The sequence below is a fragment of the Triticum aestivum genome, chromosome 2B (genome assembly GCF_018294505.1).
Source record: "Triticum aestivum cultivar Chinese Spring chromosome 2B, IWGSC CS RefSeq v2.1, whole genome shotgun sequence".
Lineage (NCBI taxonomy): Eukaryota > Viridiplantae > Streptophyta > Magnoliopsida > Poales > Poaceae > Triticum > Triticum aestivum.
Genome location: NC_057798.1, coordinates 807,378,122 through 807,405,664, shown reverse-complemented (window position 1 = coordinate 807,405,664; position 27,543 = coordinate 807,378,122). Strand labels below are relative to the sequence as shown.

The 27,543-nt window shown below is 46.2% G+C and overlaps 1 protein-coding gene across 1 annotated transcript; it reads right to left on the bottom strand.

The window, feature by feature from the left end:
- Positions 1 to 312: 312 nt before the first annotated feature.
- Positions 313 to 27,543, bottom strand: LOC123047585 (disease resistance protein RGA5). Its single transcript, XM_044471174.1, has 7 exons — positions 27,413 to 27,543; positions 26,726 to 27,322; positions 26,398 to 26,605; positions 20,407 to 22,494; positions 19,065 to 19,913; positions 890 to 2,771; positions 313 to 688 (listed from the first exon to the last, which is right to left on the bottom strand). The coding sequence occupies exons 2-7, from the start codon at positions 27,285 to 27,287 to the stop codon at positions 659 to 661; spliced, it is 5,619 nt and encodes a 1,872-aa protein (XP_044327109.1). The 5' UTR covers positions 27,288 to 27,322; positions 27,413 to 27,543; the 3' UTR covers positions 313 to 658.

Genomic DNA, 27,543 nt, shown 5'->3' with positions numbered 1-27,543 from the left:
GGGGCAGATGCGGTTCGGGAGGGGAGGGGGAGGCATTATGGGAGAGGCGCGACTTTTACTCAGCCGCCGCTGGGCGGAGTAAATAGAAGAGATTTTAAGGGAGAGGAGTAAAATTTTACTTCCTTAGGGATCGGCTAGGTCGGTTTTTTACTCTTCTAACCGGTTATAAGGGATCGGTTAGAGTTGCCCTAAGCTACTTATTTGGAAGGAAAATGAAAATAGGATAGTTCATCATGAGCTAACTAGCTTTCAAGCAGTGAATTGAGGAGCTTAGAAATTGTAATGGTTCATGAACCTAGAAAAGCAGGAACAGAATAGAGGATCACGGATTTTTTTTTCTTACAAGAATGTAGACAGTATTCAACACGACAATAGAAAATGGAAATAGGTCTGCTGAGTTCGATGCACACCAGGAAAACCCTCTAGTTACATTCGCTGGGAATATAACCTAAGAGACAAAAAACCTGGCGCGCCACCAAACTAGCCTTATTACACAAAGAGCAAACCAGACTCCCCACACTAGCCATTACAAAATAAGTAATTAAGCAACAGAAAGACATTTGTTTTTCCTTTTTGAGAGTATTGTTGGGTGTTTTTGCCCCTTCAAACAAGAACTAAGCTCAAAGACTGACGAGGTGACCCTGTAGCCGGCAACATGTTACAGTAGTCTTCGGTGCGCAGTGCCCACCTGTAAGATGACTACCGTAAGAAATCAAAGCATGTTTAGGAAAAGAAACTGACACCCATGGGTATGCACAAAGCATGTTTAGAAAAGGAAACTGACATCCATGGGTATGTATTCACCATCTAATAATTATCTGTTAGAACGAGAATGAAGTTCTGTAGGCATACTAATTGATATGATGAGGAGACACATCGTAGTACGTACCTGATCAGGTGTTATGACATAATAGCTGGGATAGTTCGGATGTTTGTCCACCGCAAGCTGCAGCGCTTCACGCACCGCCTCGACGTCACTAGTGGAGCTGATTTCAACTTCCACTTTCTGAAGAGAAGGGAGGTTCCCCAAGCTACCGAAGTCAAAGTTGACAGCCATCAAGTCTGGCTCCTGGGCTTTGAAACGAAAGGATTCCACGCTCCGCATAACTCCAGGTCGAAAACTGGTTGGTGCAGACGTGCCGAAGTACCTCAAACTGGGGAACGAATTGTGACCCTTGATGCCGAGGAAGACGTTTGACGGCATCAGCAGCTCCAAACTGAGGAGCTCTTGCAACCTCCCCAGGTTCTCCAGATCCTGCTCCTCCGCAAAAGCCTTCACTTCCACAGACAGATGTGACAGATACGGAACAAACGAGTGATTAATCCATGCCGGCAGTCCACAGGATGGAATCTTCATATGCAGATCATGGAGGTACTCGAGCGGCACAAAGCCTTCCCAATTGGCCTCTTCACCCGGCAAGAAACTCATACTAAGCTTTAAAATTCTGATTTCCTGCAGTTTACCCAAGGATTGCACCAAAGCTTTGCTCATGATCTCATCCAACTTCTCAATCTGAATATTGAGCTCCCTCAGCTCTGTCAGTTTGCCTAGCACTGTCGCCAAGTCTTTTGACATGCCGACCTCGCCCAGCTGTAGTACCTCTAGGGATGTAAAATTGCCCATCCAATCCGGTGCTGTTATGCTATCAGCTCGCAGACACTTGAGCTGCCTTAGCCGAGCAACACTCGCTGGGAATTGTTGTACCGTGGTCCCCCTCAAGTCCAGTGTCTGCAAAGAAATTAGATCCCCTATTTCTTCTGGTAGCTCATCAATACGAGTGTTATATAGTCCGAGGTACCTCAACAGAAGTAACTTCCCCAGATGCTTAAGATGATTACTCCTGCCTCCAGTGAAAGTGCATTCTTCTATAGCAATCACACGCAGAAGTTCAAACCTTGAAAGTGATAGTCCCATACTAAAACAACACCCCATGGTATTAAATGACCTCAGCATTCCGTCGCGATTGTTAGCCAGAGGGTCGACCTGCTCCGCGTTCCACTTTTGAACAGCTAACCTGCGAGCATTGCTTTCAGCAGGAGAGTATTGCTTGCTTCCATCTGCTACGGTGACAAAATCTTGTGCGGTTGATAAGGAACAGATCATATCATAAACCAGATAATGGACATGGCAACCAATTATTATCCCACAGTGTGAACCGTCCTCCACTGGTATGACCACGTTTCTCTCTATGAGTTCGTTGAAGTATCTCTCTCCAACCTCAAATAACCCTGCCCCTGGTTCCTCAATGATTAAACCTTCCGCTGCCCACTTCCAGATCAAAGTTTCTTTCTTGATTAAATAGTCTTCAGGAAAAATGTGTAGATGCAATAAGCATGCCCTCAGATGATAAGGTAGATTATAATAGCTAGATAATAATCTCTTCCGTGTGTCGTTGACATCTCTGTTGCTTCCAACCTCAGACTCAAAACTAACATTTCTGTACACCTTAGAGAAATAGTTCCATGGTTTCCCCGTAAATAAACTAGCCATTGTAATGACAGCTAAAGGTACACCACCACATTTCTGTATAAGCTTTTCAGGTATCTCCGGCTCCGGTCTAATACGAATAGCACCAAACAATCTTGTATGAAATAATTCTTTAGACATTGGATGAGAAAGTGCTTTTAGCTTGTAAACACCACCGGCATTGACAGCCACTTCCAAAAGCCGAGTAGTTAGGATTACTCTACCTCCATCTCCATTATCTATGGCATACTTCAAAATTTTCCACAATTTTACATCCCATATATCATCAATAACAATCAAGTACCTATATGTCAACAGGGCAAGACATGAGCCGTGAATTAACAAATCTACCTAGAGCACAAAATATAAAAGGTAAACATGCGAACCGTGTCGATAAGAAATCTATAATCTATTATTAAGGTGTGTAAAGGCAATTCGCGGGTGTTCTTGTCCGTTCATAAATTAGTAGCACATATGCCCATGCGTTGCAACAGGAAAAATCATCCACCCACAACCTAATAAGCACCCGCTCCTCTGCACCCATAACCCAATAAGCATTGCTAACCCCACACACATAGGTAGGTCCATGTCCTCTATTTCAATACAAAGGCTGATGCTGCATCTGTGTTGTCGCTTATCATCTCACCATTAATCCTGTAAACATAATTAAACTTCTAAAAGTACAATATCAATAGGGCTTTTCGAATTTGACGAAATTAATGGTAGGATATGTGATTAGTGCTCCAACATAAAATGCCAAATATAGTGTATCATCATATTCCAAGTCATTAACAGGAGAAAATTAAACTTATTTAGCATGGTCTCTTACTTAATCCGTGGGGTTTAAAACTTATTATGACAGAGGCTGTGCTGCAACTAATTTACACATCATTCGGTAGTTAGTCCAACGCTTTACTCACACACACTCTCTCGTTGTAGAATTACATTTTGCACCATAACACTTATAACTGTATTTGCATTTCAATGGAGAACCAATCTCTTCTATGATGCAAATGAGAAAAACATAGCCTGCTTTCCTACTTCAAAGACCATGCATCAACGGATTATAATTTGCTTGCTCTTGCCTCATCAGTCATGCATGAAACCAAAGCCCTAACCCATTGATTTATATATGCAAGAAAGGCTAATAAGCAAGGAAACATCTCAACAACTTCACTTAAAAAACAGTTTTTTTGTGAATGAAAAAACACATGTTTGATTGAATAAATCTGTAGCATAAAACATGGAGTATCATCAACCATGAAGTTTCCAGCTAGATGTGTATTGCACGTCTGCCACATTCACTCAGTTATGAAATATAAAATTTTGGTGGAAGGGGAGAAGCATCACTACTCCTAATGTCTCACTTCCTGGCCTCCCCTCCAAGGTTTATTTTTGTCAGAGTTATTTTTGCCTCCACCTCCCACCACGACCACTCCACACCGTCCAGAAGAAAAAAGGTTCGACCACGCCACGAGTCGCTCCTGTCCCAGTCTCCTTGCACGGGCTAGGGTTCCTCATGCCGCCGCCCGCCGCAGCAGCATTGGTGTTCATTAACCTTTCCTGCCTCCACTAGTAGAAAACAGGGCTTTGGTCCAGGCCTGGACAGCCCATTAGTCCCGGTTTGCTCACGAACTGGGAGCCATGGGGGCATCCGTCCCGGTTCGTGAGGCCAGGGGGGCGGCCGGGCCTCGTGGGCCATTGGTCCCAGTTCATCTGGCCCCTTTAGTCCCAGTTCCAGGAACGAACCGGGACCAATGGGCCTCGTTCCTGGCCCATAACCATTGGTCCCGGTTTGTCGTTGGAACCGGGACCAAATGGGGTCCTTTTGTCCCAGTTTCAGCCACGAACCGGGACCAATGAGATGCCTCTATATCCCTCCCCGCTCCCCCCCCCCCCTGCGAGGAAAGCAGTGCACCGCTCTGTTTTTTTGCCCGGCCATGGGAGAGCTTTGTGGTGCTCTAGCTCACCTCTATGCACATGAGGTGTTCGATAAAATGCTTGAGCCACACTTAAGCTTTCTCCTCTCGAAACTCCTTGCCCAAGCTCCATTTTCCTCGAGATGTTTCTAGGTTTGGTAGTCCGTCCTGTCCTGTCCCCGTCCTCACCGCCGTCTATCGCGCACGCCGATCTCGTCGCCGGCACCACCGTGGTGAGCCTCTTGTTCTTATCTTCTTTCTAAAAGTAAAAAGGTCTTACTTGTATGATTTAGATAGATACTTGTGTAATTTTCTTAATTTTATTATTGTTTGTTATTATGTAGTGTGATGGTTTTGGTATCCGCCTCCGTCGGCTCTCGTCCTGGCTATGAATCGGATGTGGTATATATTATCTTTTATAACTATTTGTTTCATTTAGTGTTTATGAAAATTGTCGACCAACTTAAAATAGATTTTTTTTATCTAGGAGGTAGTTGAACCGGAAATTTCAACCGACCCTATTGTCGAGAGATTAAATTTAGTTGAAGAAGAAAACAATTACTTGAAGAAAAAATTGAGAAAAATGAGCAGGAGAAGATGATATTGGAGTTGCATGTTGCGGATGTCGTTGATGATCACAAGATCAAGATGGATGCAATGCGCTTGAAGATTAGAAGGATTAACAAATATGTCATTCATACTGAGGCTCGGTATCAGTATGCCGTTGGATCAATTGTTGCCATAGTTGCAATTATGATCGCATTAGTTGTTGCATTGAAATGTTTTACATAGTTTCAATGTAAGGTTTAATTAGATGCTCTACAGAGCTATATATTGTTCAATGAGAACTATATATGTATGAACTTTATGTAGTTATTTTTTCAGTAATAACATTTGATCACTACTGTGTTTTGGTTTTAATGTGATAATGCACTTCTATTAATCTGGTCACTTCTGTATTCATGATGTTCTGTAATGGTTTTGACACATTTAATTATATATAATGCACGCAGATGAACCGGTAATGGATGTACGGTAACAGACGCACCTCCGAGTACATTCAGGCGTGCATAATTTTCCCGAAGTGGCTGAGGCAAACAAGAAGAATTGTTTTATATGTTGTCCATGCCCTATATGCGGGAATATGAAGTCTTACTCTAACCGAAAAATCCTTCACATTCACCTGCTTTATAAAGGTTTCATGCCTCACTATAATGTTTGGACCAAGCACGGAGAAAGAGGGGTTATGATGGAAGACAATGAAGAAGAAGAGGGTGATTACAATTATGTGCCTTCTAAATACGGTGATGCTGCAACGGGGGAAGCTGAAGATCAAGAGAAACCAGACGATGTGTCCGATGATGATCTTCGCCAGGTCATTGTTGATGCAAAGAGTCAATGCGAAAGTGAAAAGGAGAAGTTGAAGTTTGATCGCATGTTAGAGGATCACAAAAAAGGATTGTACCCCAATTGTGAAGATGGCAATACAAAGCTCGGCACTAGAATTGCTGTAGTGGAAGATAGAGAATGGTGTACCTGAAGTGCGTCCAGTTTTTGCCGTAACCCTCTCAACTTTTTAGCACATGCTGTGTGGGTGAAATGATGATACCATGCCAACTTTCAACCTTTTCAGAGTTCATTTGTAGTGCTTTTCAATTTCAGGGTCATTTAGCTCAAAGAATGAACTAATAGCAAAAAAATGAACTAAAAATAATCAATTAAAATATTCTGTTATGATCAACTAAAACAAAACTATAAAATTCTTCAGTAGCAAAAAGAATCAATTAAAAAGCTTTTATAAAACTCCAATAGCAAAAGGAATCAACTAAAAGACTTTTATAAACCTCTAGTATTACTGAAACTAAAATTAGACAAAATTTATGTAACTAAAATTATCAAAGTATTTTCTGTTCAAAACATTAAAAGTAAAAATAATCTTTATAAAGAATTTTTTTGTTAGAAACTTTAATAGCAAAAAGAATTATCATAAACAATTTTTTTGTTAGAAACTAAAATAACAAAATGTGTTTCTGAATATAATGATAAAACACAATAATATTAAATAGCAGGAAAAAGAATCACTCCAAAATCTATTTTTATAGTAAAGTTAATCACAAACTAGTGATTCGCATAAATTTCAAAGAATTCATATTTTAACTATTCAAATTTGAAAACCAATGGCACTAACATAAAGTTTATAATTTTTGTGACCTAAAAGCAAAAAAGAATTAAAAATAAATCAAAAAACAAAAGAAAATAAATAATGCAAAAAACAAAACAAAAAACTAGAAAAAATAATAAAAAATGCCACCTACTGGGCCACCATGTCTTGAATACGATAGAAACCCCATTGGGCCAGGGTCCAGGCCCGCAGCAGGTCCACAGGCAGAGAGACAAGTTTAGGCCAGTAGGCCTGCAACAGTGAGGAATTCGAATGGGATGGCACAACAGCGCTTATAAACAGGTGCCGGAGCTCCTCAGCTAGCGAGGTGGGACTAAACATCCCGCGCACCGACGTCGTCCTCCTCCTGGGTGACCTGGCGCTCCCTCGTCTCCAACCGCTCAAGATCGAGGTTGCGCTCGGCAGCCTCTACACAAGGGCAGCCCGACGCAACTCCACTTGCTGCTCCAGAGAATTGCACCAGTCTTAGAGCTCCCACGCGCGCTCCTCCGCAGCTTCGCATCGCCGATCTGCCTCCTGAGCCTCCTCAATGGCTCGAGAGCAGGCCTCCCAAGAGGCCACCAGAGATGCCTCGGCCTTGGAATTGTCGAGATCATGCTGGTGGCGTGTGAGACCAACAGCCGCCTTCAGCTTGCGTCACTCCTCGATCAGCCGCAGGCCTTCAGCTTCGAGACGCGCGTCCTCGCCCGCGAGCTCTGCGCCAAGCTGGCTCACTGTGTTAGTCGCCTTCTGGAGGAACTCTCGGCGGACAGCGCTGCGCTCCCGCGCACGCCTAAGCACGTCGTCAACGTCATCCTCCGCCATCGGCGTTGGCGAAGGACCCTGGAGTGGTTGGCCCCCTCTTGGCAGGGGGCTAGGGGCTGGTGCCCCCACGATCGCCGGACGGGCCCCGCAAGGGACCCAGCCCGGCATCGATCCAACCCCTGAGGAGGAACCAAAGATCGACTTCAGCCACTCGCCGCCTATGATCAGCAGAGGAGCCCAGGGCAAGCTGGTTGTGCCCGGGGGGAGCTCGCGAAGGAAGAGCGGCGTGCTCATAGGCTCAAGGCACGCCGCGGGAGGCCCACCTCTCCAGCCGAACTCGCGCCAAGGTTTGCGCGCAGGCTCGGGGCGATCGAGGTCGACGGTGGAGGTGAAGCCTGAGGAGGCAGCTCCTTGGCTGGCTCTGTAGGCTCGGCAGGAGGGATCCTGAAATGCCACGGTCAACGAAGGGAACGGCAAACAAGAAACTATAACAAAAAGGGACTTACTCGTCCACGGCGAAGTACTTCCTCTGTTTCAATGGGCGGCACGGACGATCATCACCACCCGAAACCTCCTTCCTCTTGCGGAGGGCTTCGAAATCTATGCGGAACCGGCCCAAGCTCTCGACGTGACGGCCGACACGCGGCATAGGAGCGGAAGCGTCAGACGACCTGCATCAAGGGCGCCAGTCTGGGAGGAGCGATCAGGTGCCACCTCTTGGTGGCCTGCCGAGGCCTCGGGGGCTTCGGCCTCAGGAGCCGAAGGCCGCGCCCCCTCATCAGTCACCACCTCGAGATGGGCTCCGTAAGCTCCGGAGGATGACGCCTCGGGAGCCCCGCGTGACATCGGCACCTCAACGTCAGTCTCCCCAGCTCCCGCCGATGCCTGCCTCCCTGCACCGACTCCTGAGGCAGGACCGGCGCGGACGATCGGGGGAGGAGCTACAACAACCGGATTCTCGCGGGGCCCCACAAGGCCAGCCGGGCGCAGCCCCCATTCGTCGAAGCGGGGCATCTGCCTCACGAACTCGACCCTGTTTGAGCAGAGATACAAGAGCGCGCCTCCATGTCGGACGCTGCCTGGAGAGGGGTCGCCAGTCAGGACTCTCAGCACCTTCCACAACATTTCAGGCGCAAAATCCCCTTCCTGGAGCCTCATGCGGTCCTGACGCCCGGAAAAAGCCCACATCGGGCGGGAATGGCGCTGGAGAGGAGTGATGCGGCGCTAGAGGAACTCCTTCACCACCTGAGGCGCCGTCACGCCAAGCGTCCTCAACCTCTCGAAGCGATGCCAGGCGAAAGCAAGCTGGGGGCTCGTGAGCTCCTCATGACCCCAGCCGGGATTGGGAATAGAAGGCAATGTCGGGTGCACGAGCAAGGGGCTGGGCACCCCAACGTCCACATACAGCCATTGCTCCCGGAACCCGCTCGCAGAAGACGGGAGACCAAAATCAATCCCCAAGGCGGCCTTCTCCGGCACAGCCTGGAAGCTCACGCATTCCGAGCATTGGGAAGGATCAGTCAGGCGCAGAGCGAAGAAGTGGCATAGAAGAACAACGGAAGGAGGAATCCCCACCATGGCCTCGCAAACAAAGGCGAAGACAGCAAGCAGAGTAATAGATTGGGGACCGAGATGCATCATATGGATCTGGTAATGGGAAAGCACCGCATTGAAGAAAGCGGAGAAGGGGCGAACCAGGCCCGCCCACAGGGCGTCGACAAAGAATCGGACCTCCGTGACGGTCCTGTTGAAGGAGGCATGGGACGCGGGCCAGACCGTCGTCCTCCCGCACTCGTTGAAGCTGGAGGCGAGCGCGGAGCGGACCTTTTCCAAGGCTTCCAGATTGAGTATGAGCGACTGGTCGACGGCGGGAGCAGCTACCGGAGGCGAGCTGAACGAAGGCGCAAGTTTCTTCCCCTTTTCCTTTTTCGTTGGCGCCATGGCAATGGGAAGGAGGAAGAACCCAAGATGGATTGGAGTCGGAAGCAGAGGCTCAAGGAGAAGGGGAACAAGAAGCGTGCGGGCAGCAAGGGGAGAATAACTGTGTACAATCCTCTTGGCCGCCTAGCTAGGCGCATAATGAGGGAGCGTGGGGAAGCGGAGACGCCCACGTCCAATCAACCGCCACGCGGCGCCCAAGGCCACAGGCTATTGGGGCCCGCAGCGCTCTGCACTTGCCCCTTCGCTTCTCTGCTAAGCCAAGTCCGAGCGCGCCTTAGGCCCGGGGGCTACTGTCGGTGTTCTAGGAACGGTGGTCCCCAGACTTGCCTGCCTGCAGCCTGCGGCGTGGCTCAAGTGTTGGCCCAGTACGGCCCATCTTCATCAACCCAAACTCAAGACCCTCGCGAGGGGCCAAGCCTCGCGGGGCGGACAACGCAAGGCTTCCTCAGGAGCGGCCTCACCAGGCAGGCTCGCGAGGAGGCAGAGAGATCAAGGCAAGGGTACCTCGCGAGGTGCTCGTGACGCAAGTCATGACGATCGAGACCAGGCGGGCGCCAGGCGGGCGCCGGCCTGCGTAGTGTCCTTGTTTCCTCTTCGGTGCAAAGGGGGCAAGCACAGGCGCGGAGTACCGAGGCATCAGGCAAAGATTACCATTTCGGTGCAACGAGACCAAGACCAGCGGAGCGGCAGGAAGGAGGTCACCGTGGAGCCCAAGAAGGCGTCATCGCCAGTACCTTTGGCCGCCGAAGACCAACTTTAGTGAGGATAGCTTGTACTAGATGTTCCCCTTCAAAATGGCCGTTGTTGGCGCCCTTCCCACTCAATATTTGGGAAGAGGACCAGGGCCTCTATATATAGGGCTAGCCACCACAGTAGAGGGAAGCTCATAGAGTCCCCATCAGATCGAGAGGCGATCGAACTCTCCCAAGTAGTTCATCGCACCAGCCCAAGAACACCTCTCGCGAGGCTGTTCTTCCCCTTGTACTGTTCATCATCAGCCCCTGAGGCAATCCACCACACCACACACTGGAGTTGGGTATTACACCACAACGGTGGCCCGAACCAGTATAAATCTTGTGTCCCTCATGTTGTTCATCGTTTAGCTTAGATTCTCGCGAGGCGATCGGACGTTGATCGGTAGGGCGAAGATCTTCACACGCACCCCAGGGTTCGAACCTTAAGGGTCTGCCGGAACCCAACATCCGACAGCCACCAACAGGGACCTTTGGGCGGGAAGCAGAGACCTTTGGTCCCTGTTGGTGGCACGAACCGGGACCGAAGGTGGCACGAAGCAGGACCAAAGGGTTGGGTATATAACCAACACTTGTGAAAATTTTCGTTTTCATCTCGCACTTGCCCCCCACGATGCTGACCTCCTTGACGCCGCCAGGCTGCCCCGAGCCCAAGCCGACGCCGTCCATGCCGTTGCCGTCCTCTGCCGACGCCGACCACATGCTGATGCCGTCCGCCGCCCATGCCGTCGCCATCCGCCACCCCCGAGCGCGCCCAGCCCGCCCCCACCGCCGCCGTCGTCGACCGCTCCGTCGCGCGCCCGCCCCCGTCGTCTCCGTCGCCAGCCAACGCCATCGCCGGCTCCCTCGCGCACCGCCCCCGCCGTCACCCTCGCCAGCTGATGCCGTCCGCCGCCCCCGAGCGTGCCCGGCCACGCCCCAGCCCCGGCCCGCCCCCAATGTCGCAGTCGCCGACGCCCTCGCCGCCCCCGCCGTCTGCCTCGCCTGCCGCCGCCGCTGTGAGCCGCCGCCGCCCCGGCTCTGTTTTTTTATTTTTATATGATGAATTTTTGGTTAATATAAATATATATATATATATATATATATATATATAATGTATATATGTATGTATATGTGGCTATATGTATGTATATGTGGATATATGTATGTAGATGTTCATAGCATTTTTTGTTATATATTTATGTATATGTGGCTATATTCACAATTTTATTTTATTACCATTATTTGTGTTGAGTTTCATTCATACACATGTATTGACCCTCTTTTTCAATTTAGATCTGGCAGGTGCGGGATGAACTCCTACCAAAAGATCGCATACGAGCAATTCAAGAGGAATTGGTGGGATTCTTTCTTGACCACGTCATCAATCCAGCCGGAGAATACCATGTGAAAATTGACTTCAGATTTTAGGGATTGTAAGAGATATTTATATATGTAGCTAGTATCTTCGGATAGATATACGAAAACTTGTTGTTCGACCAATCTCTCGGAGAAGGAGAGGTCATCACTTCTCTTTGTATATGTTCATGACAATCTTGTGTACTTAATGGTTCCTTCAATTGCTTACTAGCTAGCGTGTCGAGATCGCTTTATACGTATGGTACCTAGCGTCGACCAAGCATGAAGACAAGAAAGTCACTTCTCTCTATTAGCTAGCTAGCACAATATATGAAACCCCTAAATTAACCATCCAAAACCCCCAAACCCCCCACTATTTCAAAAAAAAAACCCAGCTCCTGAGCTGCTGACGCGTGGATGCTTTTTGGTCTATGTTGGTGTTACCAACCGGGACCAAAGGCCCTCCTGCCTGGGCTTGCCGGAGCGGCCACCTGGAGCACCATCTGCCCCGGTTCGTAAGCGAACCATGACTAAAGGTGTTGGGCTTTAGTCCCGGTTCCAGAACCGGGACGAATGGGCCTCTGAAACCGGGACAAATGGGTCTTTTTCTACTAGTGCTCCGGCGCGCTAGGGTTCTTTGCGCCACAGCCGTCGCCGCCCGCAACACGCTAGAGCTCTCTTCCTGCAGGTCGACGAGTGCGTGGCAACGAAGGAACCCAACGGCGACGGAGGAACCCGACGGCGAAGGTAAGCTTCTTTTTGTCCCCGTGCCCTCGCTACACCCCAATTTTTTCTTCGTGTCTCCACTCCTGCGCTCTCTTGTTCTCCTCTCCCACGGCGCCTCCTCCCTCCGAGAATTGGACAGAGAGCGGCAAGGAGTGGAAGAAGAAAGTGGGGGATTTTGGCGCGGAAATAGTGCGGGATTGATACGACCGTGTGTTCTGTCAACCGGCATTACTGTTATTTCACCTTATCCTAAGGATGTATATGCACCATATATACCAAGGTACGTACTTGCCTGTCATCTACGGAGATGCAGAAGAATATTTTGTCTCAATTACTATGAGCCAGATTGCTAATTTGCATTGTACCGATGAGAGCAAGATTATGCATGTCAAAAAACGAGTTAGCCACATGCTACCAAGTTCTGTATGCATGCAACCAATAACGTGTAGAACTAGGATTGAGCAAACACAAGAATCTGCATGGAATATTGATGCGCCAGAGGTAAGCAAGGTCACGTGCATGCATGGGAAATTAGTCCATTAGTAGCTACTCCGACAAGTATTTGGGAACGGAGGGAGTACAATCCAGGAAAGAGTCCTGACCAAATACAGGTTGCATCAGGTGCGGCCACCCGATCAGGAATTGTACTCCTGGACGCACATGAAGATTAAAGATTTGCTTTCTTTGAAAGGAACCGGGTGGGGTCCACCTGTAGACTACACGAGAAGCCTCACCACCAAACAAACAAGTCATCGTTATTTTTGTTTCCTTAGATTAAATCAAGTCGGTTGTTATCTTTTGTTAGGACAAGTTTGTTTTTCCTTTGAATTAGAGGTGTGCCTAGCGTGTTGGTCAAACTATGGTAGGGTTGGCTATACTAGTATAAATAGCTAGAGTATGGTCAGACAAGTTATATTTTATGATTAGGAAAAATGCCCGTGCGATACAACGGGAGAATAAAACATCATATACCCTAACCAACAAACATGTATAGATCAAGTCTCTTGCTCCCGGATCCATGTCTTATAGTTTAACACGGTATCCTATAAGACTCATCTTATTCGTGTTGTTGTTTATCCTCCTGTCCGTCCTCGTCAATGGTGGTTGTAGTGCTCATCGAACATGGTCAATCATCTCAAGGCGGTGAGCACGTCCAACACACGGCACATGTGTCGCTTAACCGCGCTAGCGCAAGAGAATGTTTAAAATCTAAAATAATATCGTCGAGTTGGATGAACCACGCCAGAGCAAGAAAATGTTTTAAACTTAATAGTCAAGCTGAGAAAAAAAAATATCAACCTAAAGGGGTCAATCGCCCTAAGGGAAGTGTTGAATTAGAAATAATAATAAAACTCATATTCTTTCGTTTTGTTCCCCCTCCCTGCGAGAGAAGCGGAACCGAAGGCGACCCGGCTACCACCGTCCTCCGCCAGTGACTCGAGGGGTTCCTCCTCTCTCTGGCAGCCGCTCCGACGGCGGCGGGAGAAGGGGGAACCTCACCATCTCGTCGATGGCGTGTAGTTAGGTTTTCTTCTTTCACCAGTTTCTGTATTGACGGTTATGGTGGTGGCGGAGTGGAAAATCTGCTTCGGATTCGATTCTCTCTCTCTCCCACTGAAGCCGCGTCCCTTTTCACCGCCTTAATTAAAGCAGTTATTAGCTAGCCTCCCCGTGGGTATTGCTAGGCCGTCCACGGCTGCCTGAGCACCGTCTGGCCTTCCGCACCTTGCGTGACGTTTAAGGCCGGAGGCGCCGTGCCTCGTCCAGCCCAGCAACCCGGCGTTGCGGCCTTCGCCACGGCGAGCGTGGTGGTTGCACCGAGCCTGCTGCTGCTGGCGGCCAATACGACATCTGAAGTACCTCGTGGCTCGTGCTCGTGGTGGTGCCGACCGGGTGGCTGATGGTCGTGTGCAAGGAAACCATGCGTCGATCTTTGTTTGGCCGTACATGCATGCGTGCTTTTGTTCCCGTCGGTTACCCACGTCGCCTCATAAATGCCTGCTTTTTCTCTTAGTACTGTTTTCCCACGTCTCAGGTGCCACGTGATTGCTAGTTTTCTAGAGATATATTAAAAGGTCTAGGTGGATGTGAAAAGACCGATGTGGTACTTTTAAATATGTGAAGACATTGCGAATCAACCTGTGGTTGAGTTGGTTAGGTGGACAGTGGTATTCCCAACCCACCAGGATTCAAATCCTGGTGCTCGCATTATTCCTGGATTTATTTCAGGATTTTCGGCGATGCGCTTTCAGTGGGAGGAGACGTTCCCGTCGACGACGAGGCGCCTACGGTGACTTCGTAAATCTCAAGATGATATGCCGGCTCAGTCTCTCGGAGGTGCTCATAGGGGTAGGGTGTGCGTGTGTGCGTTCATAGGGGTGAGTGTATGCGCGTGTATATGAGCGCTTGTGTCTGTACTGATGCTCAAAAAATATATATATATATGAAGACATTGATGCGACTCATGTACAGGCAGGTATTTTAGCAAGGATCAGGATGGACGAAATATTGCGTGTGCTTCTTTCGGCCAAGGCCCAGCCAGAAGCACAAGGCCCAGCCGGACGTACAAGCATACGGAGGCAACATATTTTCTGGCGGACGGATGCACGTTTTAGTACCACCTCGAATATGTGTTAAATTCAAATTGAAAGCGTAAAATCACGGGAAGAAGCGTATTGTGACGGTGAACCCACGGAGTTAATCCGTGTTTTATTATTACTAGCACATATGGCCCGTGCGTTGCAACGGGAGACAAAAAATTATGGCTCATCAAATAAGTATGACTCAATATCCTGATGTATGAGCATACTCTATTTTAACATAGTGGCTCACCATGTTGCCATTTATTTATTTTTCTCACCCTAGCCGATGACGATGTCCACGTGATCACAATGCATTCTGCGGTAAATCCCAAGGCTATGAATTTGTCAGTGCATGCCACACTTATCATTATGTTGCGCAAGGGGACGTTTAAAACTTTAAAAACAAATCTCATTGACCACGAACTACTCCCAACACCAAGATATATAAAGATTTCCGAAAAACTAATCAAATCCTAGACATAAAATACTTTTGAATCAGTGAACAATTTTTTGAATCGACAATTTTGTTTTGAAATTTTTGATATTCTCAAAAAATCATGAACATTAGTTTTGTTTACAATTTTTTTAAATGTATGAACCGGTTTCGAATTCATTAACAATTTTTGACTCAACAAACATTTTTTGAATCGACAAACTTTTCTAAAAAAATTGGGGAACAATTTTATATTTTTATTTTTTTGAATTCACATTTTTTAGGATTCCCAAATATGTTTTGAATACACGATCATTTTTTCAAAATCATGAACATGATTTTATTTCCTGACCATTTTTTCCAAATTGTGATTTTTAATAATTTTGTGAACAGTTTTGCAAAAACACCAACATCTTTTGAATCTGCAAAATTTTTATGATTTTCTAAACATTTTTGAATTCACATATATTTTTATAATTTCTCAAACATTTTTTTTGAAAACTTGGAACTTTTAGAATATTAAAATCCCGAATTAATTTAAATAAGAAAGAAAACAAAATAAGAAAAGAAAAGACAAAAGAGTAAAATGAGAAAAAAACAGGGGAGTAAAGCCCTGCACATGGGCTGGCCCATGAACGCATACATGGATAGGACATGCGTGGGAAAAGAATTACAAAAATTGTGGAAGCTAGGTTTCGAACCGTGGTCTCCTCGCTGCGAGAGCGATCAGCCAACCACACCGCTGCTCATCGTTCCATGACCTATTCTCGTCGCGTCTCTATATGACCAGAAGGAGGCGGTGATCTTTCGTCCGAAAACCTGAATCGTTTTTCCACTTATGGATGGCATTGGTGGGTAATTTTTACCAACTTAAAGGGTAATTTTAATGACGGACGACCAGAAGCGATAGACACGATGTGTTTTTAGGGTAAATACCCGAAGCTGTCTAAAAATCCCTAAGTTTTGGAGGAAGCTTTAGAAAACCTCTGTGTTGCGATTTCTCTTCCTGGAAATTGTTTTGTGCGTGAGTACCGCCGTCGAGATTGGTCTTATCGTGCTGAGCCATAGGTTCAAACCCTCTATTTCGTGTACATCGCGTGCATGGGTGAGAGGTTGCTACTGCTAGAGGTGGAGTGTCGTGAAAGATCGGGCCGCAACAACAGATCCGATCTCGCCATCGAGGTTTCGGTGTGCATCAGGGATACTAGAAAAGCGCAGGCTCTGCCTTCCTTTTGGGTGGGCCAGCGGGGCGGAGAGCGATGTTTCGTGTGTCCGGACTCCCGCAAAGCGCCTTTCCCTCCGGTTTGCTGGAGTGATTACGTCCGGACCGCTTTGCGGATCGATACAGGACTGCGTTGGATGGCTTCCGCGGTCAAAACGGCGCGGTCTGGACAGTTATCCGAGGTTTGAGAGTCGGCGTTGGAGATGCCCTAACTCTACTACACCTAGCTAGCTTAATTTTCATTCTCGCGGACTTATTTTTTTTGAAAAGGGGTTGCTATTTCTCAAACAATCGTATAGCATCGGACATTTTTGAGGAAATCGTTAACTAGTAGCTCGGTTGTATGGCGAGTAGGGGATTAATAGGCTATTCGGCAAGTTAATTGGCCAATTAATCAATTAATTTGCTGATTTATCAGTTTATCGGCTATTCGGTGACCCTACGAGTACGAGTAGGGATTGATCGGCAACTTAACTAGTTGATTGGACAAATTCTTGAAAAACGGCATTAGATCTATCGTAGTGATTTGTGTAATTTTTTTTGTCTGTTTTGAGATTAAAAAATATTGTCCTACTATAATTTTAGTCGATTGACTTTTTTCTAGAGTCAACTACACCACAGGTGTATGAAGTTGGCGAGAAAAATCAATTTGGTGCTAAACCTTGCAGCATACATTGAACCGGTGCTAGAACATGGCTTGGGCGTGCATCTACGGTGCTAATCACGCTTGTATACGTATATGGTGCTTATGTGGCGAGCCAGCATGGCACGGGCCCCAACCGTTAGTGACTGGGAGGCACAGACGAGGGCGTTGGCCTGTTTTTCTTTTTGCGAAAACGCCCTGAATTTTATTTTTCTCACAAAAATCCCCTCAAAACTTCCATAAAAATTAAAACAACACTATACATCTGTATATCCATTGGGCCCCACCCGTCAGGATACATTACACAGAGGAAATTAATATGAAAAATATTACGCCAGGGATGTTCGAATGGACGAGCAACGGCTCACTGGCCAACCAGGCAAGCGCACACCTAAGACTAGCCACAGTGGGAGTAACTTCGGTAGTAACATCAAGTCCAACTCAGCAAATTTGCTTATGTGGCAATGAGTTAATGAGGAGAGATGTAGTACTAGTAACTTAGCTAGTTACTGTAACATCACATGTCCCAATGCAATATGAGTCTATAACCTAATAAATGAAGCTTTGCATGTTATCACACTTATGTTACTACCCACTATAGAGGTAGTAACATAGAGTAGTAACATGAGCATGTTACTACTCTATGTTACTACCCATTGTGGCTAGTCTAAGGCTTAAATGGCCGGCTGTCCCCGCGTCCTAATTTTCAAATGTTAGTTTTTTCCTTTCTTAGAATTATGTTGTATTATTCCTAAAAAAGAGAATTATGTTGTATTATGTAAACTATAAATAATTTAAATACAAAGGAAATAATTATTTCAAATAATTTTCATGTACTTTATAAAATATATTATTTCAAATAATGTTCATATAATTCTAATAAATGTTCTTATTTAAAAGAATATTGGTGTAATTCTATAAATATACACAATAATTTAGATATGTTTATATACCTAAAGTAATATTTATTTTTTAAAAAATATATATTAATTATAATATTTTTCATGAATTATGAAAATATTTTTAATGATTCAGAAAAACATTCTTCTATTCATGTATTTTAAGGCTATATACATATATTCACTTTGAGCAAAAAATTATCATTTAAAATATTTTTTCGTGTAATTCTAAAAATTGTTAATATATTATTTGAATATACAAATATATACAATCAGAACTATAAATATTAATGATAATAGTATTTTTGAATTTAAAAACTAATATGTGAAAAATGGGCCGTGGTAACTGCAGCGGTGCAGCCTAAGCCCCATGTGCGGTTTCTCAATATCTCAAAAAAATTTGCAGTTTCTCAAAAGAAAAAAAGAGCCCCATCTGCCTGTCTGCTCATAGGATATTATGGCTAGCCTGCCGTGTTGTACTCCGGTGCGCAAGCCCCGTGCAAAATTTCGTGATGTTTCTACATTCGAGCAGCTCGTGGCAAAACAAAAAATTAGGCTCAAATTTACTTTTTGAAACAGTGCGCTATTTTGTTTTTTTGGCTAGAGCTCCTCGTACGTCATTTGATAACGAAATTTTGTACGCATCTTACGTACATAAGCATCTTTGATGCCAAAAAGTTTTATATGTTTTATAAATTTTGCTATTTTTTGAATTTACTGTTCACCAACATACATATTTATAGTTTTTTGTTTGTCACGGGCTGCTCGAATGTCGAAACACCACGATATTTTGCATGGGTCTTGTGCACCAGAGTATCTTCGATGCTGTTAAATTTCAGTTTTTTTGACTTCTTTTTTGCTATTTTTTTCGATTTTACTGTTCACCACATACTAAAACCGTCCAAAGCGGCACGAGGGACGAAAACTATCCGGTTTTGATAGTTGAGGGACGAAAACTATCGGGTTTGGAGTTGAGGGACGATTTCTAAACTCTCGAAAGAGTTCGAGGACGAAAAATATACTTATCCCTTTTAAATAAAAAAAGACAAGCCTTTCTTACTATTTCTCTCTCTTTGACCCTAACATTTTTTTCTATACAGCACTTCTGAGATAGCACCATTGTATATGCGCTTAAGACTATGCATTGTTGGATGTAGATAACGATGTCACTCCTTTTAGAAAAGGTGTGTGGAACTGTGGATAGCATGGCGCGTACCTCTTTTTCCGAAGTCCTCTCCGGATTGCATTAATAAGCAGCTCTGCGTCACACGATGCTCCAATGAGACTCGTGTACTTCAGCTCGTCAATTTGAAGTAGGATGTCCGTGAGAACTCTCTTCATGTCGGGATCCTGAGATACGGTAACAAAAAAAGTCTCCACTGAATCACGATAGGAATAGTCGTGTTTATGAGTCGAGTATAGGTTCGCCCATTCCGAATTAGAGGAAAATACAACTTTTGCAACTGCTTTGGCAAGAGTTGTCTTGCCCGATCCGGCCATCCCAACAATGGAGACTATCTTCAGGCTGTGATTTTCATAGTCTGAATCGCTTCCTGTCAGCTTCCTTATGACCTCATGTACTGGAACTTCCATGCCAATTAACCTCTCTTCCGACTCTTGGCACAGACTCCATAAGTGAGGGTAGACGTTAGCTGAGGCATTTGAATTAGCTGCAACAATGTTGTGATCAGCCTTGTACCTCTCACGTCTGCCGGCCACATCCTGGACCTTTTCCATGATGTAATTGATGTACTCGTCGCCGAGGGTATTCACTCCGGACGAGCCCCTAGTTAAAGAATCAATGTGATCCTCCACTTCATACGAGATGTCTCTTACTTGCTTTGCCCAGATCATGATCACTTCATCCTGCTGAGTGGGCTCTCGCCTCGCCACGTCACGGAGGGCAGCTTGCATACCCTCGAGCTCCTTGTAAAGAGACTCGACCCTGTGGTCGTCCTTGTGGAGGTCGAGCAGCTTGGGGAGCAGGGAGCCGAAGGCCCCCGTCACGAGGTCGACTGATTGTGCGATATTCTTCTGCAGAGTGAAAACACCGTACTTTTCATATCTGCGAATTAAGAAACAATTAAAACAAGTTAGTTAAGCATGGATGGTAAGTAGAGTTTTAAATATAACCCGCTGCTATAGCATCAGTATTATAGATTTTGGAGGGCCCTCCCAGTATCACTAAATTGAAAATGACACTTATAACTTGCTATTTTTCACTATGGCGCTAAATTTGAAATCATTTAGCGTCACTAAGCTGTTGGAGGGCCAAAATTTGGTAGGCTTTTCAGTACCTTGTTTTTTATGCCTGAACATGTCTATGTCAAACATATGTGATATATCATATATGATGTCTAAATGTATGCTTTATCTCTCGCCAGTTTTTCACGATTTAAGGTAAAACGCTAAATTAAGTTTAGCTTGCTATGGTTAATAGATTCTCGTTGAGTCGCGCTGCTAAATGGCATAGCTCGCTATTTCAAACTTTGATGATAAGAGACGTCACACAAAATAAGCATGCAATGGTTAATCTTACAAGAAAAGAAAATCTGTACCTGCTGCTATTGACTAATTCCTTGTTCACAAGTACCTCCGAATGTCCCGTGGTCTTGTTGTCTTGTGGAATCTCTTGTTGTTTGTGCTCTTGTTCTCCAGTCGTGGTACTATTATCCTCTCCACCGTCAAAAAACACATGTGCGCATTGTACTCTGATTATAGGAGTGTTTGGATGATTGCTAACTGCAGCCTCTAATGCAGACTCTGCAGCTTTCCCGTCGAATTTATCACCAGCCCGAGACCCAAATTTAACAGAGACCTCTGTAAGGCCTGTCAAGTGGCGGAAGCCAGAAGTTTGAAGGCTATGTGGCTTCATTCTGTTGGTATTGAAGCCTAGCGTGAGCTTTTGGACTCTGGGCATTGCTTCTGGCGCAAAGTACAGGCATGGTGCAGCACACAAGAACTTGAAACACGTGAGTACTTGGAAACCCCCATTGTCAATCAAGACCCCCTCTGCAGGAGCTGTCTGGATATACAGGGTAAGAGCAGTGAGGGCAGGCAGTCGTTTCAGGACATCAGTATCCTCCCTCGACAGCCCGCCAACTGCAATCTTTAAAATACAGAGGTTGACAAAATCTCCAATCCAGTCGTGTAGGCTGGAGAAGATCCAACAGTGCCGCGACAGCTCAAGTCTTCGGAGGGCCGGTGGAGGAGAAACGATGCAGAAGCCATCACACAAGGGCCGAGCATCATCCCGACGAATATAAGAGGAGAATGAAGCAGCTGGCACTAGAGATACGGACTGCAATACTCTGTGTTTCTCAAGAATCGAGCCTAGGAGTTGCACATTCTTTTCCATATTTTCTGCTGGCTGTACTGTAGAACATGTGAGCTGAAGATCCTGGAGATTAGTAAGCCTTTCAAAAGTGCGGCCATTTTCTTCCAAGTAATTGCCGAGATAAATATACCCCAGAGTGCGAAGAGATGTCATTTGGCCAACTCCGTGGGGTAGAATAGACTTGCTCGGAATGCGGATGTGCTGCAATCTCTCCAGATAAAAAATACCATCAGGAACAGCAGATAATTCTGCATGTACTTCCAGTGTCTCCAAGTATCGGAGCCCGTTAATATTGCCTGGGAGTTTGACAGTGATATTACATTCGATCTTGAGATACTTGAGAAGAAATAGCTTACCAATTCCACTGAGGTCAAAACTCTCGTTGTCTTCGTCAGCCCAAATATGAAGAATCAGAACCCGAAGAAGTCCATAATCCATAATGCAAGGCACACACTTGATGAAACCCCAAAATATAAGCGATCGAACATGGGATGTTACGATGCTTTCCGGTATGCATGCACCTTTTACCCCTCCAAACTGGACAGACAATCGGCGAACTTTCTCAGGAAGTGCTAGAGTTGATTGATCATAGTCCACAGTGATGGCAAAATTTTCCTCCCTGGATTTGCGCCTAATGAAATCCAGTACAATCTGGTGAACTGAACATGACAAGACCTCGCCGTTATAACCGGTGTCCACGGCTTGGACCATTCCTCTGCTGACAAGCTCATTAAAATAACCCTCAGCAATTTCTTCTATGTCTTGCCCTTCCACAGCTCTAAGAAAGCTTTCGGCTACCCAGTGCTTCACCAACTCATCCTTCTTGATCACATAGTCCTGTGCATACATGCTAAGATATAGCAAGAATGTCCTCAATCGAGATGGGAGACTATTGTACATAAGGTTGAGAACATTTTCCATCCCCACCGAAGTGGAAGTCAAAGAATCATGTATGTGTTTCCATTTTTCTGCTACGGTTTTTGACTCATATGCTAGCAGACTGGCTATATTTACAATAGCTAATGGCAAACCACCACACTTTACAATCACATCTGAAACTTCTTTGATATGTTTTGGACAATCATCTTCAGGGCTAAACACTCTACTGAAAAATAACTTTCTGGATTCGTTATCATCAAGAGGTTCCATCTTATATACACATTCTGAGTAATAACCACTGCATGCCAATGCTACATCTTCAATCTCTGTAGTTGTTATTATTCGGCTGCAAGAATCATCACGAGGAAAAGCAAGCCAGATAACATTCCATACTGATGCAGTCCATATATCGTCAATTACGATAAAGTACCTGCATAATTTTGTATGTTAGGGCATAAAAAAATAAAACTAAAAATATACATCGGCCAAGAGGCTGTGTGTATATTGAAAATAGGTAATTTATTGTTATACCGATTTGTTCAGATATTGTGCTAGCAGATGTCCATGCAATCAGTAAAATCTATGTGTTATATATTAATAAAAGCACATGAGAACTAGGAAACAATGAAATATATGCTAGAAAATCATAGCCAGCAGATTTAACTTTATGTAGACACATACTAGTTTGTAACTGTACTTTAAAAGACCATGACTAATAGATCTACACAATTTATGATGCCTAAAGAATAAATGAAGTATAATAAACATCTTGGCATAACCGAATCTGTTGATGTGTCTGTAGGGTTCTTTTGTATGGTGACTCAAGTCATCACATGCAGAGAGATAACCATATCGAAAGAGGAGGAATCGAGGATACACTAAGTACTCATTAGCGATGTCTATACAAAAATTACAAGATGTGGCCGTGCCTAAGCGCCACAAACAGATCCACAACCTCCAGCGTGAACGTCACTTCCACTACGGAAAGAGGCATGACTCATATACTTCGAGTCGCAAGGAAGGGCATGACTCACGCAAGTCGATGAGACCACACTAAACTTCCACGACCACAGCGGCTTGTGTACTTCTGAAGGTTGTATTTAGATCAAGATCCGTGTAGGCACATTTGTCATTTTTGTTTCTCTTCAACGAAACAACGTATAAACTTCAAACTTTGCAGGACAACAAAATATTCTAATTACTACGTGGCAAAAAACTTTCAGATTTTTTCATGCATTTAAAATGCTAAAAATTATTTTTTTAATAAAAAATCCTCATTTTATATATTTATGTTGGTCCAAAAAATTTGAAAGTTTTTTCACACATTGAAGTTGTAAAGTTTATTTGATCCGCAAAGTTTGAAGTCCATATGTTCTTTCATTTGAGAGAAACAAAAAAAGAGAAATCTGCTTGTTGCAAGTTTGTTGGAGGGTACGGATCTCAAAGTAATGTTGAAGGGTGTTGGAATAAGCCACGGCTTGGTGAAGTCGGGCTCGTCGTGTGCGCGCGGGATGCACTGGTGCAATCGGGCTCGTCGGGCGCGTCGAATGGGCGCGGGACATGTAGGACGCAGCGAAAGTGTGGCGTGTGTGTAGCGTGTCTGCGTGTGTGTGCATGTGTGTATGGCGTGGTGCTACAGCCGGTTGAGCTAGCTAGCTAGGTGGATTAGCCGTCCGTTGTGCGCGGCCGAAGCGCTCGCGTCAAGCACCTGAGTGCAGCGTGCATGTAGTTAGCCAACATCTAGGATCGTGGAGTGTGGCGTGCATGTAGTTAGCCAGTAGCTAGGATCGTGGGCTCGTTAGTTGAACGCCAAGTTGTGTGGATCATGCTGTTAGTGGCTGGACCGGCTATGCATGCGTACGTGAGGCTACTTAGGGCATCTCCAGCCGCGCCCCAAGAAGGCCTCCCCAGGCGATTTTTTCGCGACGGCGCCGAAAAAACGTCTCAGTCGCGCCCCCAGGACGCCGAAAATCGCCGGTTCGGGCCTTTTTTCCGCCCGGCGGTCACAGGCCGAACCCGGCGCGCTGGGGAGCCGTTGGGGGCTCCGGCGCTAGTGAAAAGCGCACCTGGCCCACACCGACAGGGGAAAAGTCAAGTTTTTCTTCCCCGACTCGCCTCGCACCCCCCGCGCCCTCGGCCGCCACTAGCGGTATCCCGGCGACGGTTGCCGGCCTACTCCGCCTAGATAGCCATTCCCCGCTTGAAAATAGCAGCGCTTCGCCGCGGCAACCCCTCCCCGCAGCACTAGGCGGTGACGGCCGCCGTTTCCGGCCGCGGAGGCGCGGTTTAACGGCGGGTACACGCCCACGAGCGCAAGGTGTTCGGCGTTTTGACTGACTCGGCGATGGACTCCGATGAGGAGGAAGAGCTCGCCGCGCTGTTGGAGGAGGAAGCCGCGGCCGACGTCCAGGAAGAAGAGCATCTGATGGTGCTCGTCGCCCTCGCCCAGCTGCTGGCGAGCAATGAAAAGCCGCGTCGAGGTGGCTCGGCGCCGGGGCGGGTGAAAGCAAAGAACCGGCATCGTCTGCAAGGCTACTGCATGCTCTACTCCGACTACTTCGCCGATGCTCCACTTCATGGCGAGAGAACATTTCGGCGCCGTTATCGGATGAGCCGAAAGCTCTTCCTCAGGATTGTGAATTCCATCCGGGAGTTCGACAACTACTTCAAGTGCAAGATGGATTGCACTGGCGCTCTTGGATTCACCTCCATCCAGAAGTGCACGACAGCGATGAGGATGCTAGCATATGGAGCTCCTGGTTTGCATTTGGTCGACATTTGTGAAGACGATCTCAAACCCTGTGCCAGGAGGCAAGAACGCCTGGTTTGCGAAGGTTCAGGAGGCTTGCAGGAAGGATGTCGAGCGGGCATTTGGTGTGCTCCAATCTCGATTCCCTGTTGTTCAGTACCCCGCTCAGACATGGTCGAAAGATCAAATGTGGAAGATCATGACTTGCTGTGTCATCTTGCACAACATGATCATCGAGAGCGAGCAAGAAGACCCAGTGTTTGACACTGAACCATACTACAGGCAGGGTCCTCTAGCCGAAGTTGATCACCAGCTACCGGCAACTTGGACTGCCTATCTCAGTATGCGTCAAGAGATCCGAGACCCACAGGTGCATCATCAACTACAGAAAGATCTGATTGAGCACCTATGGAGGCTCAAGGGGGACGCCGCGTGATGAAATACGAGTTTTTATTTGTTGAACTATATAATTTGTATTGAACTATTTGTTGTTGTACTATTTTGTTGAAGTATTTGATTTTTCTGTGATGAAATATGTGATAAGGAATAATTATGTTGATAAATGAACGCCGAGACAGGGCGAAACCACGCCGAATATGGGCCTATTCTCGCCCATATGGGCCGTTTATTCGCCGAAATTGGGCTGCAAAGCGGGCCAATTTCGGCGCCTGGGGGCGAGCTGGGGGCGGCGACTGGGCGAAAAACCGCCCCCAGCGCCGAGTGTCTCGCCGGCTCGCCCCCAGGGGACGATTTTTGTGCGTCCTGGGGGGGGCCAACGGCTGGAGATGCCCTTAAAGACTTGTAAGCTGGTTGCATTTGTAAGGGGAATAGTAACGGGGCTGTGCAGCCGGGTGAAACTTGAGTGCATTTTGCTCCTCCTTCTACCTGTAGCTACGAAAGAGAGAAAAAGAGCTGCAACAACAAAGGGCTGAAGATAAAAGGTTCCATGTAAGACGATCTACAAAGGAACTTCGTGTTAGATCAAATATTATTTAGTCTTCATAGCAACCATGGACACTATGTATGCTTTTACCATGATGAAGTGTGAGTAGTCTGCATTGTGGCTGAGGGTTTGTAGAGTAACTAGGTACTCCCTCCGTTCCAGAATAGATGACCCAACTTTGTACTTTAGTACAAAGTTGGGTTATCTATTTTGGAACGGAGGGAGTAGCAATTATTTCATTCTTTATCATATGAGCTACCCAACATTTTTTTTTCGAAAAGCCCCAACATTTATTGTAATCTGTTAGATTATGAAAAAAAATTGACGCCAACAACGAAGAGCGATCGCCCACCTGAACATGTATTGATAAAAGTGAGCCATACATGGCACAAACTTGTGTTATGTTTGTGTTGATGCATATTAATAGATGTATACTGTATCCTTGTTCATTACACTGATCTTGACCAAGTTATGCTACAGATCGACATGGGATGTGACTAGCTAGCCCGGCCACTGATAGAAAGGATTGAGAACTCATATCCATGCCTATGATGCATTACTTGGGATACCTCACAACGGGTAAATGGAAGTGAGATTTCGACTTAAATGGTCCGGGGTAATCGTCAAACAGTAGAGATTACCTTTTGCCTTGGAGATAATCGCTGATAGCATCGATAAGGTCCGGTACATCAGGAAAGCGACCTGGCCGTTGTGCCTTGAGTTGTTTGAGTATGCTGGTGAGAAACCCCCTCATATCTGGATTCCGGGACACAGTTAGAAAAGCACGGCACTGAAATTTCCCTGCATGTTTGTGATACAAGGCTCTGGCAGCTGTTGTCTTTCCAACGCCTGCAAAAAAAGAAGAAAACCTGGTAATGTTCTACTGGTAGGGCAGGAAAAAGAACATGAAAAACATGAAATAGAGCAGGAAAAAAAATGAAATCCGAGATGAAGATAGAGAGGTTGTACCTGCACATCCAAGTATAGGTATCACCTTGAGTGTGTTCTCGGCGTCGTCTAAAGCCAGCATCTCGACAAGACTCTTTGGCGGCTCCAGATGGACAGGGAGGGGAACCGGCGGCTGCTCGAGGGAGGATTCCCCCCGGTCACCTGGTTTGATAGCCTTTGTAGGAGACAACTTGAAACGCAGGTGTCTTTCACACGCATCCTTGACACGAGTAAGTAGTCTTGAGTCGGCAGCACGAGCGCCGGTGGCGATGATCTCGTCCAGGTGATCATCCGTGTCATAACAAAGTTCCCGAGCCATCTTCATCCACCACTGGACCAGGCAGGTAGCCTCTTCCTCCTCCGACATACCCTTCAGCCAGATGCATAAAATCTTGAGAAGATGAACATCTTCCGCACCTAGCAGATCTGGCGCCCGACTCTGTCGATGGAGTTTCCGGAGGAGGGGGCCGACGGGTCCCATCCCAACAGTAATCGGAGCTTGCATCGCTGCTTCAAGAGAAGCGTCATCAGGATCTGCCATGGCCGCCAGAGCGGATGCAGATGCAGCATCTGGATCCTCCATCTTGACCAAGAACTAGTATACCAGAACATCCATCTCTGCCTCAAGTAAGAATAAGATGTTAATTATTATTTTCTAATTGTTCGCATCCATGAGAAAGAAAGCTCAAGACAAAAAGGAAATATTACCAATGAAATCTCAACTTTGAGGAGCACCACCCGGAGGCTATCAGATGAGAGTTTTTCCTTTTTCTGTTGAAAACTGGAGTATGAGACGAGATGTAGTGATGGGTGGAAAAAGTGAAACAACCCTACTCTCC

Bases quoted from the DNA above. Each gene is read 5' to 3' on its own strand.
- LOC123047585 (XM_044471174.1), bottom strand. From the start codon at position 27,287: ATGGAGGATCCAGATGCTGCATCTGCATCCGCTCTGGCGGCCATGGCA. The intron at 22,495-26,397 runs GTAATCTCTACT...AAAATTATGCAG, and splicing joins GATTATCTCCAAGGCAAAAG to GTACTTTATCGTAATTGACG. The intron at 2,772-19,064 runs GTACGCGCCATG...GTTGACATATAG, and splicing joins AGAGGACTTCGGAAAAAGAG to GTACTTGATTGTTATTGATG.